At 42.2% G+C, this 14,685-nt stretch overlaps 1 protein-coding gene across 14 annotated transcripts in view; it reads right to left on the bottom strand.

Annotated features, from left to right (window-relative positions):
* The window catches only part of Bptf (bromodomain PHD finger transcription factor), a 132,655-nt gene extending 118,768 nt beyond the window's left edge, over positions 1 to 13,887 (bottom strand). For all 14 annotated transcript variants that reach the window (XM_076871612.2, XM_076871611.2, XM_076871615.2 and 11 more), the window contains exon 1: positions 13,062 to 13,887. In XM_076871612.2, the coding sequence (XP_076727727.2) occupies positions 13,062 to 13,686 (625 nt within the window). In that variant the 5' untranslated portion in view covers positions 13,687 to 13,887. The remainder of the gene's footprint in view (positions 1 to 13,061) is intronic.
* Between the last annotated feature and the right edge of the window lie 798 nt (positions 13,888 to 14,685).

Here is a 14,685-nt window from a genome sequence, read left to right as displayed (position 1 = left end):
TAATGGACTATCCCAGCCCACAACAGAATACACTTTATTTTCAAGTGCAAATGGAACATTTTCCTGGACAGACAATATTTCAGGGTGCAAAACAAAGCTCTAAAAATGTTGAACAAAATAAGGATAATGAGTATGCTATTTGAACATAATGAAATCAAACTGGAAAGCAGTCCCAGAAAGATACCTAGAAAACTCCCATATAACTGGAAATTAAACAACAGAGAGACGCATGTATGGTGCTGGGAAATGGCACGGGGGCTGGAGAGCAACTTAGCCCACGATGAGACAAGGGGAACCATAGAGAAGGCCCGCAGAAGGTGAGGGCGTGACGGGTGACAAGAAGACAGTCAGCACAGCAGAGAGTAACTACAATTTGTGACAACTACAAAGAACTCAGTCTTACTTGAAGCACAAATTCAAAGTGATAAGAAATAAAAATAAGGAAACCAACAATAAGGGAGATTTAGAAGTCCAGTCATCCTTGATCCCTTTTTCTTCTCCTCACCACACCCCAGCCCAGCCAAATACATCACTAGGAAGCCATTCTAACTCCTGAATGATTTTCCCACCAGTGCCAACCCAGGATGTGTCTACTTCAACAGCCTAGCTCCCTTATTCTCTTCTTATCTGAACCACTCCAATTCAATCTCTTTCCATAGACAGAGAGACTTGGGTGCCACTATCCTCCTACCCCAGTACTGAGGATTGAACCCAGGGGCACTTTTACCACTGAGCTATATCCTCACAGTCCTTTTTTAGTTCTTTTTATTTTGAGATAGGGTCTCACTAAATTGCTCAGTCTGGCCTCAACTTGCGATCCTCCTGTCTCAGACTCCCAACTTGTTGGGAGATATGCACTACCACACCTGGCTCAGAGACACTTTTTAAAAAACACAAATCTGATCACATGATGCCTTACTTAAAAGTACTCATGCTTTTCCCTCCCATCTACTGCATGTGGTATAGAACCCTTTTTCTCCTCCTTTTACCTGGTTACTGTAACTTTGAGCTTAACTATCACTTCTTCAGGAAAGCCTTCTCTCTGTGTCCTGCGGACACAATTATATTTACTTGTCCCCTTTTAAAACATTTTTCTTGCTGCTACACAGAATGCCTGTCCTGCTTCTGGAGAAACCTCATTAGAGCTGGGGCCATATTTGATATAATTAATCACTATTGTATCCAAGATAGCAACTGGAACACAGCATGCACTCAATAGGTATTTTTTGAATAAATGAATAAAACAAAAAAAGAAAAAGAAAAAAAGAAATGAATAAGTCAATGAAGTAGTCAAAGAAATTCAGATTCTAATAGAATTTTAACCTATGAAATGCAGAGATGGTTATTGTTGTTCTTGTTGTTTTTGGTTTTGGGGGTTTTTTTGGAGGGGTTAAATATTTTTTTAGTTGTAGATGGACCCGATATCTTTATTTTTATGTGGTGCTAAGGATTGAACCAATGCCCCACACATGTGAGGCAGGCGCTCCGCCACCCAGCTGCGGCCCCAGCCCTGTTTTTTGTTTCTAGAATACTAGGGATTGAACCCTGGAGGATTCTGAGCTACATCCCCAGCCTCACCCCCTTTTTTTCCTTTTTTAATTTTCAGACAGGATTACACTAAATAACCCAGATGGCCCTGAACTTGCAATTCTGCTGCCTCACCACCTCCTCCCTGGAGCAAGATTTACAGGCATCTGCCAACACACTTGGCCATAGACAGTTTTAAACAGTCAATGCTGGGTGACATGGGCTTTGTATATTACTGGCATAAACAAAATTATTACAATGTAAAATATATAAAAATGATATTGGAAAACCATAATGAAACATAACAAACACTACATAGCTATTAGAATGACTGAACTCTCATATATTGCTGTTGGGAAAATAATATGGCAACATCATTTTGGAAAACAGTTTGGCAACTGCTTTTGGGGGGATGGGATTGTATCCCAGGGTGCTTTACTACAGAGTTACTTCCCCAACCCTTTTAATTTTGAGACAGGGTGCTTCAAGTTACCTAGAGTCTCAGAAAATTGTTGAGGTTGGCCTCCAACTTATGATCCTCCTGCCTCAGCCTCCAGGGTTGCTTGGGTTACAGTCATGCTCACCACACCCAGGAACAATTGCTTATAAAACAACTGAAATACACTCAACATATAACCCCAGTGATTCCACTCCTAGTTATTTAGTGATGAGTAAGAAAAATTTATGTTCACACAAAACTATAGTTGGGCAGCTTTATTTATAATCTTCAAAACTGTGGAAACACCCAAATGTCTTAGTGGATGGATAAACCAACTGTGGTATACCCACATAATGGGCTACATTACGCTGTGACAAAAACTGATGACCTATTGATATAAGCAATATCTTGACCAAATTTCTAAAGCATTACTAGGTAACAAAAAAAAAAAATTGGACTCAAAAGCCTACAAGGTATATAATTTCATTTATAACATTCAGTAAAAGGCAAAATTAAAGAACAGAAAATAAATTAGTGGTGGCCAGAGGGCAGAAGTAGGAGTTGATCAGAAAAGCACAAGGGCAGGAATGGTGGGACATGCATGGAATTTGAGTTATCTGGAAAGTTGAGGAAGAAGGATCACAAATTTGAGGACAGCCTCAGCAACTTAGTGAGACTCTAGTGTCAAAATTTTTAAAAAGCTGGATATGATGGCACACACCTGTGATCCCAGAGGCTGGGGAGGCTGAGGCAGGAGGATCACAAGTTCAAATCCAGCCTCGGCAAAAACAAGTTGTTAAGCAACTCAGTGAGACCCTGTCTCTAAATAAAATACAGAATAGGCTGGAATGTGACTCAGTAGATGAGTGCCCCTGAATTCAATCTCAGGTACCAAAAAAAAGGGGGGTGTGGGGGTGGCGATGTGGCTCAGGGGCTGAGTGCCCTGAGTTCAATCCCTGGTATCAAAAAAATAATGATAATAAAAATAATTTTAAAAGGGTGGGGGATAGAGCTCAGTACTTGCCTAGCTTGTGTGAGGCTCTACTACAATTGAAAAAAAAAAAAAAAGAAGAAGCACGAGGGCATTTGGGAGGAGTAGTGATGGGACCTTCTATAAAGTAGTGCTTACATGGCTGTTCGCCAAAACTTAAAAATTATACACTAACAAGGATGAATTTTAATGTATATGTAAACTGAAAATCAATACTTTTTAAAAATTATTAGTATTCCCAGAGAAATATAAAATGAACAGGATGCTATAAAAAAGGAACAAAGAGGGCTGGGGATGTGGCTCAAGCGGTAGCGTGCTCGCCTGGCATGCGTGCGACCCGGGTTCGATACTTAGCACCACATACAAACAAAGATGTTGTGTCTGTCAAGAAATAAAAAATATTAAAAAATTTAAAAATTCTCTCTCTCTCTCTCTCTCTCTAAAAAAGGGGGGGAACAAAGAAAATAGCTTTTGAAAATTAATATCTAGAAGCTGAAATAAAAATTGATTCTAAGCCAGGCATGGTGGCACATACCTGTAATCCCAGTGGATCCGGAGGCAGGGGCAGGAGAACTGCAGGTTCAAACCCAGCCTCAGCAAGTTAGCAAGGCACTAAGCAACTCAGTGAGACCCTGTCTTTAATAAAATACAAAAATAGGGCTGGAATGTGGCTCAGTGGTCAAGTGCCTCTGAGTTCAATCCCTAGCACATACATACATAAATAAATAAAATTCATTTAAAGAATACAGACAACAATAAGTGTTGGCGAGGATGTGGGGAGAAAGGCACACTCATACATTGCTGGTAGAACTGCAAATTGGTGCAGCCAATACAGAAAGCAGTATGGAGATTCCTTGGAAAACTGGGAAGGGAACCACCATTCGACCCAGCTATCCCACTCCTCAGTTTATACCCAAAGGACTTAAAAACAGCGTATTAAGGGACACAGCCACATCAATGTTTGTAGCAAGTCACAATAGCTAAACTGTGGAACCAACCTAGATGCCCTTCAGTAGATGAATGGATAGGGAAACTTTGGTTTCCCTACTGAAAATTACTCAGCATTAAAAGAGAATAAAATCACGGCATTTGCAGGTAAATGGATGAATTGGAGAATATAGTGCTAAGTAAAGCAAGCCAATCCCCAAAAATCAAAGGCCAAATGTTTTCTTTGCTATGAGGATGCAGATGTATAATGGTGATGGGGTGGCTCGGAGCATGGGAGAAATGGAGGAACTTTAGGTAGGGCAAAGGGAAGGGAGGGGAAGGGAGGGGACTAGGGGTGAAAATGATGGTGGAGTGAATTAGACATCTTTACCCTAGGTTCATGTATAAGACATGAATCACGTGAAATCATTCTGTGTACAATCAGTGTCTTGAAAAATTGTGCTCTATATGTATAATATGAAATGAATTTCATTCTGCCATCATGTATAACAAATCAGAATAAATAAATAAATAAATAAATATTTTTTAAAAATAAAATACTGTAATAAATACCGCAGTAAAACAGAACAGGACAGAACAGCAGCAAGAGAGAAAGCCCTGACTCTGGAGAGGCCTCAGGGAAAAGACGTGCAGCAGGGAACTACTTTTGTTTGCCATAAACTTTTAACATTGTTTTAATTTCTTTTCTCTATATTCATGTACTACTTTGACAAATAAAAAATGATAAGAAATATTTTGCCATATATCAAGTACAAAACAATGTTTACTATGATCCAGATTATCTTAACTATATTGATTAAAATGTTATTAAAAATGGAACAAATATAAACACATTTTTAGTGGTCACCTCATTGTTAGAGTTGAGCAATAAATCTGATGTCAGATGAATTAAAATTTTTAAATGAGCAACACTTAACATTTCTACTACATGGGGGAAGAATAAAGCTCTACTTTAACCTGCTTTTTTTTTTTTTTTTTTTTTTTTTGTACCAGGGATTGAACTCAGGAGCACTCAACTACTCAGACACACCCCCAGCCCTATTTTGTAATTTATTTAGAGAAAGGGTCTCAGTGAGTTGCTTAGTGCCTTTTTTCTCTTTCTTTTTAAATATTTTTTTTAGTTGTTGATGAAGCTTTATTCTACTTATTTGAATGTGATGCTGAGAATCGAACCCTGTGCCTCACACATGCTAATGCTAGGCAAGTGCTCTACCACTGAGCCACAACCCCAGGATCCCCCCACCCCTTGCTTTTTGCTGAGGCTGGCTTTGAACTTGCGATCCTCTTGTCTCAGCCTCCCTAGTCGCTGGGATGGGATTACAGGCCTACACCACCATGCACAGCTTAACCTGCATTTTTACTTAAATGTGTTCCTCAAACTATTTTTATCTTATGAGTCAACTGACAGTATTTGACACAATAAAATACAACTTCACTACTATATAATAAGCAATCTTCACAGAATCACCATCTACAGTTGAAGGGAGGGAAAAAAAAATCAAGACAATAAGAGATAACACTGATTGACTCTGCCATGTGCCAGGTACAGTTGCAGGCATTTCAACTCCTATTAATCCATTTAATACTAACACATTGAATTCAGTACTATATCTCTATTTTACAAATGAGAAAGGTGAGGCACAGAAAATTAAGGAACTGCTGGGCACAGTGGCCCATACCTAGAATCCCAGCAACTCAGGAGGCTGAGGCAGGAGGACTGACTGCAAGCTCAAAACCAGCTTCAGCAATTTAACAAGGTCCTTTAAGTAACTTACCAAGACCCTATCGCAAAATAAAAACTCAAAAGGGTTGGGGATGGGGGTCAGTGGTTAAGGATCCCTGGGTTCAATCCCCAATACCAAATTAAAAAAAAAAAAAAAAAAAACAGATTCCCCAGATTTAAACCCATGAAATGTGGTTCCAGATTCTACCCTAAATCATTATGCTACAACAAATAACATGGGAGGGGGTGTGGCTCAGTGGTAGAACACTTGCCTTGCATATGTGTGGCAATGGGTTTGATTCTCAGCACCGCATATAAATAAATGAATAAAATAAAGGTCTGTCAACAACTAAAAAAATTTTTTTTTGAAAAAGAGAGACTTTTTAATATTTATTTTTTAATATATATTTTTCTTTTATTTTATGCTGAGGATCGAACCCAGCGCCCCGCGCATGCCAGGCAAGCGCGATACCACTTGAGCCACATCCCCAGCCCTAAAAAGTTTTTTAATATTATTTTTCATTGTAGATGGACACGTATCTTTATTTTATTTATTTATTTTATGTGGTGCTGAGGATAACCCAGGGCCGCACGCATACAAGGCAAGCGCTCTACCACTGAGCTACAACCCCAGCCGTAATTTTTTTTTTTTAAATCACATCTCTAGATCCGACAATCAAAAAAGACTCATCTAAAAAAAAAAAAAAAAAAAAAAAGACTCATCTAGAATCACCAAATTCTCACAAATCATGACAGACTAAAATTCTGTAGTATGCTTATATATTGCAGGTGCCCCTGACACCTGCCACAAGTCTTCACACTGCCAGTGGAAATCAGCAGTATGACCCCCACTTACACTTGTCCTTATCAGGCAAATAATTCTGGAATAAATTCCCCAAGCTGACTGAAGGCAATACAATAATCACAGACCATTAGGAAGACTCAAAATCCAGCTGACTTTTGTCCTAAGCGAATTCTGTTTAAAAATTATTATAGGGCTGGGATTGTGGCTCAGCGGTAGAGCGCTCGCCTAGCATGGGTGGGACCCGGGTTCGATCCTCAATACCACATAAAAATAAAGGCATTGTGTTGTGTCCATCTACACCTAAAAAATAAATTTTAAAAAAAAATTATTATAACAAGAGTTGGGATTGTAGCACAGTGGTAGTACACTTGCCTAGCATGAATGAGGCCCTGGGTTCCATTCCCAGCACAGGAAGGAAGGAAGGAAGAAAGGAAGGAAGGAAGAAAAAAACAAACAAACAAACAAACTACTGTTAACCAATGAAACAAGTCTGGGTGAAGTAGATCTATCAATATTGAATTTGCAGCCAGACATGGTGGCACAAATCTGTAATTCCAGCAACTAGGAAGGCTGAGGCAGGAGGACTTCAATTCATAGGCAGCCTCAATAATTTACCAAGATCCTGTTCTCAATAAAATGAGATGGTAAATGTAGTTCAGTGTTAGAGCACCCTTGAGTTCAATCCCCAGTACAGGGGGAAAAAAAACAAATTAAAAAAAATTTTTTTTGTAGTTATAGATGAACAAAATGCCTTTATTTTATTTATTCATCTTTATATGGTATTAAGGATTGAACCCAGTAAGTGCCTTACACATGCTAGGCAAGCACTCTGCCACTGAGCTATAGCCCCAACCCCAATTTTTTTTAATTGCAATGATCCAACAATTCCACACACCTAGGTATGTTTATATAAACATATATGTATACACACGCTTATGTATATGTGTATAGAGAAATAAAAACGTATGTCTAGAAAAAAACCTGTACATGAATGTTCACAGTGGCATTTTTCATAATAGTCAAAATCTGAAAACAAATGACCATGAATTGATGAAATGGATAAGCAAAACATCGTGTAGTCATATAAAATGAAAATACTATTTAAATATAGTAATGATACATGCTATAACATTTATCAGTTTCATCTCCCAGCATCAAAAAAATAAAAAAATCAGTCAGCAATTTAGAAGATGTCCAAAAAATGTTAGCTATTACTGTTACTGTGCTTATAATTTTTCAGCAAACTATGGGCAATCAAAAATGTTATTTAAATAATATAACAATAATAATGTAACAAAAAGACAGCCGGGTGTGGTGGAGCACACCTTTCCCAGCAGCTAGGGAGGCTGAGGCAGAAGGATAGAAGAGTTCAAAGTCAGCCTCAGCAACAGCGAGGTGCTTAGCAACTCAGTGAGACCCTGTCACTAATAAAATACAAAACAGGGTTGGCAATGTAGCTCAGTGGTTCCAGTGCCCCTGGGTTCAATCCCCAATACATTAAAAAAAAAGACTATATAAAAATAATCTTAGATATGTACCAGCAAACCATTGAACCATAACTCTATATAATAATATGCATTTTAATTCTTTCTCTATTGTTTACTTTCAGTCTTTGGTGCATTTTGCATGTATAAGTATTTTGCTTTTTTTTTTTTTTTTATTGAAAAATATTCTGCCTTCCACTGGACACAGTAGCACAGGCCTATAATTCCAGCAATTTGGGAGGCCGCGGCAGGAGGATCACAAGTGCAAGTTTGAGACCAGTCTGGGCAATTTAGTGAGACTTATCTCAAAATTAAAAAAAAAAAAAGGAAAAAGAATTGGGGATGTAGTTCAGTAGCAAAGCACCCCTGGGTTCAATCTCCAGTATTTAAAAAAAAAAGCTTCCAAAAACATGACAAAAGTTAGAATGAGAGTCTCTGCTAAGATACAACTAAAGTATAAAGTTGAGATTATAATCACTTCAATAAACAGACACTAAAGAGAAGAGACCAAGGTGAGCAAGAAGAATCCTGGAAGACTTCTCATGGCAAGGGGGGTTTGAGCCTAAGCAACAGAGGGAAAAAGGACATCAGCTAAGATTTGCTCCTGCTGTCAACGGCCATCACTACCCACCAACCTCTCACTCCCATACACTCACCTGGAAGGACATATAGTGACTCAGAGGACAACAGGGTCTTGAGGGGTGAGGAAAGAAAGACCTAACAGAAGAGACCAGATCTCCTGGCCTTACCTCCCCCAATCCTGCTGCACACACTTTTCAATACACAGACCCATTTCCAAATATGCCTGTGGGCAAGTACCAGAAGAGCAGGCAAGCAAGCCTATTTATTATCACAAACCTAGGACACACCTCTGTACTACTCATAGATCATGTTGCCCAACTTTTTAAAAACTCTTCTGGCTCTCATTTACTTTCTTTTAATTCTCATGTTTAACCTCTTCAGGTGCTCATACCTGAAAAGACATCGCACTGTTTCCCTTATAATCTTTACCTACCTGTTGGTACTGAACACACTGCCTTCTTTCAGATGCTTCCACTCTCGCTCTACACTTCTGACAGATCAAGGCCCAAAGAATTCTGAAGTGGTTCTGGATAGATCTTCCACCCAAGGCTAAAAACCCATCCACAGATCCCACCATCACATCCTCTTCCAATCCATCCTGTTGTGCAAGAAGCCATGCTACACTTTCTAGCAGACCACTGACATCCTATCCCACTGCTGGCAGATCTTCTGACTGATTCTCAGTACCCAAATTGAACATCTGAAACAGATTGGGGGAGGTTCAGACCACCTCACAAGTCACTCTCTCAGTCTGGGGGAAAGGGCTACAGCAGGGGCTTAACCATATCTTTGTGAGGTGACGTCGGTGTGATGCACACTTGTACATGGCGCTGATGGGAATACAGCCTACCCCTTGGGTGTCCCAGGAGTGAAAAAAGTCTGAGGTCACCAGTCTGGCCCAAGCCTTATTCGACAAATGAGGGAGGAAATAAATGGCTCTGGCTTATTTCTCTAGGAACTGCCCAACACAACATACAATGGAACTTTACCGTTTATTTCCTATTCACATTCTCAGGCTCGACCAACTGCCCACTTGTTACTATCAGTGCCTGAGCTCATGCTGCTCACTCCCTCCCTCAGTCTGTCCTTACCATCCACAAGCCCATCCAGGAAGCATCTGCCCACACCAACCTCCCTGAACCCAGTATGATCTTGCCTTCCTTTAAATCTCCACTGTACTTTGTACCTCACTTGTAGCAATCAGGAATTACATGTATACTGAAAAGATATTTGGCTGACACTGCTGGGAATAAATACTGCCAAACCAGTAGCAAATTCTGTTTCAGATGAATCTATAGTTTATTCATGGCATGTCTGCCACTGATCTCCACTGTGGACATAATTTTTTTTAAGTCTCCCAGGATAATGCCAGGGTTTTTGCTTTCTGAAGTGATCAGAGGTTCCAAATTTCAAAGTTGCAGGTAAGTATTCTTAGAAATTTCACACAAGTTAAATGCAAGAACCACTGTTTCAAGTGTAATTTTTTTTCAAATATAATTTTCAAATATAATTTTTTTAAATTAGCAAATACTTCATTTCGAGTGCTCAGAAAACTTTACCAAATGCCTATTCAAAACAGATTTTCTATATAATCTTTCTCAATGCATTAGCAAAGTAGCCTATTGACCAAAATAATTCTAAATTTTATAAAAAAAAAATAAAGGTTTTATTCATTTAAATGTCTCTAGTGTAAGCCAAACAAGATGATTTCAAAGTTGACATTCCTACGTAACATTTGTCATGGGAATATCTTAGGTATCCATTTAAATTTTTCCTTCTTTAAGGAAAATATTTCATCTCCAATGAATAAACTTATTTAAATCTATGGCTTTAGCAATGCAAGCCAATGTCTTTGTATCAACAATTATACAAAGTACTCAATACATAGTACTACAAAGTACCCAATAGATAAACAGATGAATGAGCTATTTTTAATACTAGGAATTTAATTAGTGCTTATGCCAACATTCTAAAATACAAAAACTAACCCACTTATTGTAAATTATCAATAAAATAAACTTCTCTTTTAGCCTTGACACTACATAGAATTCATATCCACCAACTCTATTTTTTTATTGCTCTTGGGATATCTTACACACATATACATAAATACCTGACAGCCTTCCTTTCAGGAAGTACAGATAATGAAACTAATCTTTAGCCTGAACAACTCACTGCCATGCTTTGTTACTCATTTTAGGCCAGTGGACATATTCTAAAAGTTCAGAACACAAAATGTAACATTCAAAAGGCAAAACATTCAAATTAACACCAATCCAATAAAAGGAAAATGCCTGGCAAGCCTATGAAACAGCAGCTCAAAACAGTTAACTCTGCTATTAGAAACATTCACTAGTCAAACAGTCTATCAAAATCTAATGAGACCAACTATTAAGTTTCCTAAATCCAAAGTATTTAAGTTATGGTATCCACTACAGAATTATCAAAACTTCACTTATTACAAATTCTCAGGTACTAACAATGATTTGTCCAACCAATCTTTGATGAGTACCTGCTATGTGTAAAACACACTGTTAGGAGATGCTGAGTGTATACAAACACCTACCCCTAAGGATTTAATAATTTCATATAAACGTAGGGCAAGTATATACAAGATAGGTTACAAGTGTCACTAAGAACAAAACATCACAGAAGTATCAGAAATATACAAGTTTCTTTTTGTTCTGTTTTGTTTTTTTAAGGACAACTACCCACAATAATGGAATTCAGCATATACCCAGCCATCAATCCTAAATATTATTGGCTGGGCCTTCAGGTAGGAATTAAAGTTAGCTGAACTGCTCTGCCAAAATGCCTCAATCCTAACTTTAAAAAAACTTCTTCCCTAGTGTCTGTAATTCAGTCTCCATGTTTGAATTCCAGTTTCTTGGTACAATGAGGATCAACATGTGATTTCTTAAAGTAAAACCTTTTACTCTAAAAGATACACTAAAACTAATTTGGCAAGAAATGAAAAGTTGCAAACAGTCCTTCCACATACAAGACATAAAGCCTTGACACTCATTCATTCCCTTCCTTCTCCCTGCCAGCATCTCCTCACCACAAGACAGGTAACTATTCTTTTCAGAAAAAAATTACCTTGTCTCATTTGATGTTATGACTACCTAAATAGGTTTAATCTGGCCTAATACCCATACTTAACCCAGTAAGAATTTAAACATTCATAAAAATGTTTCAAAGTAACCATTCCTACTACTCTATAGTCTCTCAGAAAGTGACAGGACACACATTAATTGCCTCCCATTTCCTCAAAAACTTTACTTTTGTAAAGTAAATGAATTACAACTGGATTCTAATTTAGTTAATCCAGATAAACAAAAATATAAAGGAAAAGCCTGTTAAGTTGTTGCTATAGGTTGTTTTTTTCACAATGTAGTAAACCACAACTATGTATTCACTACAAATCAGTAATTGTGCGTGGCTTTTTTTTTTTTTTTTTTTTTTTTTTAACAAAATGCATCTCAGCACCAGCCTGGAGAAACTTTTCTGTGAGAAAACAGGTGAGACTTCACCATGGAGAAATTCATTACAGTTCCAGGGAGGACTTTTTCCTCAAAAATAGAATGAAAAGAAAAAGTCATTTTGTAATCAATCTGACACTGCTGCTGTGACTTCAAAACTTCATCTCCAGCAATTATGTCTGGATGATCAACCGCACATCTTCTGCAACAGGTGCCATAGAACTTGCATTTCCCAAACAAAGCAAAGGGATCACGTCAGGATCCACGTTCCTGAGGCTTTGCATTTTACTTCAGATTTAACCAAAACGATTCTGAATCGATGGATCACTAAATTAGGCTTGGTTTGGTCTGGTTTCTGACTTTGTTTTTTAACCAGCCATTGACTAACAACTGTTGCACGCGCCCATTAGCACTTGAATACAAACACACACACACACACACACACACACACACACACATATATACAGGACCAGATAAGGATCCCCTACCATCTCAACTGATCATTTCCTTAACATAATTTTTAAACCGCATAGCTAGGGGTGAGAAGGGAAGCATGTTTTGTGTGTATTTGGGTGCCACAAACCGTCTCAATCCTTAATACCCTTTTAAGGAACAGACAGACAATAAAAATCTACAAGAAACCACATTAGAAATGCAAAGAGGTTTGCAAAACAAGAGGCTTCCTTCATTCTAAAAAGCCCACACCAAAACAAGGGGAGAAAAATGAACGCAATGGGTATGTGTGTGCCAAAGTTTCAATCCTGCCGGTGGAGACACTGCACTGGCACAAATTTTGAAGAGGAAAAGGGGGGGGCTGGGGGGGTGAGAAAGAAAGCGAGCGAGTGTGTGGCCTGCAAACTGCAACAATGCAATCTCCATTTTGAACAATGCGCCTCTTTCCTCTTGTAAATCTAGTTTTTTGCCTCTTGATGTGTCGTCGCATTTCCCCTCCGTTAGGGGGGCGGGCGGGGATGGGGGAGACCGGAGCAGGATGCACTCACTGCACACGAGAGGGAGTGAGCGAGGGGGGAGGGGGAGGAGGTGGGGAAGGAGGCTGCAGCGACCGGCCTGGGTGGGTACCTGGAGTGCTGCTGTAGGTGCTGTGGCTCCTGAAGCTGCTTTCCGTGCAGTAACTGGCGTCGTCGTCATCATCTTCCATCTCCTCCGGATAATCCGAATCATCCTCGTCTTCCTCCATCTCATCTTCCTCTTCCTCCTCGGAATCCTGGGTCTCCTCGGCGTCGCCGTCCTCCTCCTCTTCCTCCTCCTCCTCGGAGACCATGTCCTCCTCCTCCTCCTCCTCCTCGCTCTCGTGGTCATCGTACACCACTTTGTTGACGGCCCTGCGGGCCGGGGTGGTCCGGGCCAGGTGGCCGCCGCCGCCCCCGCCCCCCGTCCTGCCGCCCCCGCCTCCTCGCCCCCCCCGGCCCGGGGCGCTGGTGCTGGGGGGGGCCGGCGGCGGCGGCGGCGGCGGCTTCCTCCGGCTACTGCTGCCCCCCCTGGGCGAGCTCAGCCGCGTCTTGGGCGCCACCTCAGCCTGGGCGGCGGCCCACCTGCCCCGGCTGCTGCCGCGGTGCCGCGAGCGGAGCCCCCCGATGGGTCCGGACGTGGGCGGCGGCGGCGGCGGCGGTGGCGGGGCTGGGGCGCAGCGCTCCGCAGCAGGAGCCGCGGGCTGCTTGGGCGGCCTGCCCCGCCGGCCCCTCATGTCGGAGCCGCGGCGGGGGGAGAAGGGAAAGCGGAGGGGGGGAGGGGCGGGCGCAGGGGGCGGTGGGGGGCGCCGGGGCCGGGTGGGGAGGCCTGCGGGGCCGGGCGGGAGGGGCCCGGCCGGCGGAAGCGGGTGGAGGGAGAAGGCTCAGTCCGAATTGCTGGGGCCCCACTCCGGATCGCCTTCAGCCGCCATCTTGTTTCTTCCCTCTCGCTCGGTGACTGGGGGAACCGACAGCGGCCGCAGGCCCGGAGAGCGGTCACGTGAGCTGCGCCGCCGACGAGCCTGGGACGGAGCGAGGGCGCGCGGCGGCCGCTAGGGGGAGCGCGGGAGCGACGCGTCGGGGGCGGGGAGCCCTGGAGCCCGGGCTCGGCTCGGAGCGGAGAGAGGGGCGCGCCGCTCGCGAAATGCCCCAGCCGGAAGCCTCGGGGGGGACCAAAGTCCCCCCCGGTCCCGGCTGAAGCCCGAACGCGGCACAGCCACCTCCGCGACTCGTACACGAGGTTAGGAGAGGCCCCAGGTAGTCGTGCCCCTCGAGCCCCCGTAGGGAAACAGATGCGCTTTCGGAGCCCTAGAGGGTGTCGAGGGGGAAGACCCCAGCCACCTAGGGTGCCAGGCAGCTCCAGCGACGGAGGGAAATTGGGGGCCGGGGAGGACAGCCCCCGGAATGTGAAACTGCGAAGGCTTGATTGTGGAGTCCTGAAATTGATCCCACTGACCACTGCTGGGGGACTGCCAGGAACCACACCCGGGGCTGCGGGACCCCGAGGGAGGGTCACTCTGGATCGTGGCAGAGGGTCCCCATCCGGAAAGCCTCTGATGACCTTCAGAACGTAGCCACGTTCCGGCATCTCCTCCCCTTTCCCGAAGACCCAGCTAGGAACTCTGCCACCTCGGCCAGAACTTGCCTCGCTCCCCTTCGCGGTGGAAGGTGGCATCTCGCCTAAAGTCTACTTCAAGATGTTATGTTTGTATTAATTGGGAAACAGCTTTAATTTC

This window comes from Callospermophilus lateralis, chromosome 11, assembly GCF_048772815.1.
Source record: "Callospermophilus lateralis isolate mCalLat2 chromosome 11, mCalLat2.hap1, whole genome shotgun sequence".
NCBI lineage: Eukaryota > Metazoa > Chordata > Mammalia > Rodentia > Sciuridae > Callospermophilus > Callospermophilus lateralis.
Note: the sequence above shows the minus strand (reverse complement) of the source record. Positions and strands in the feature narration are given on the sequence as shown.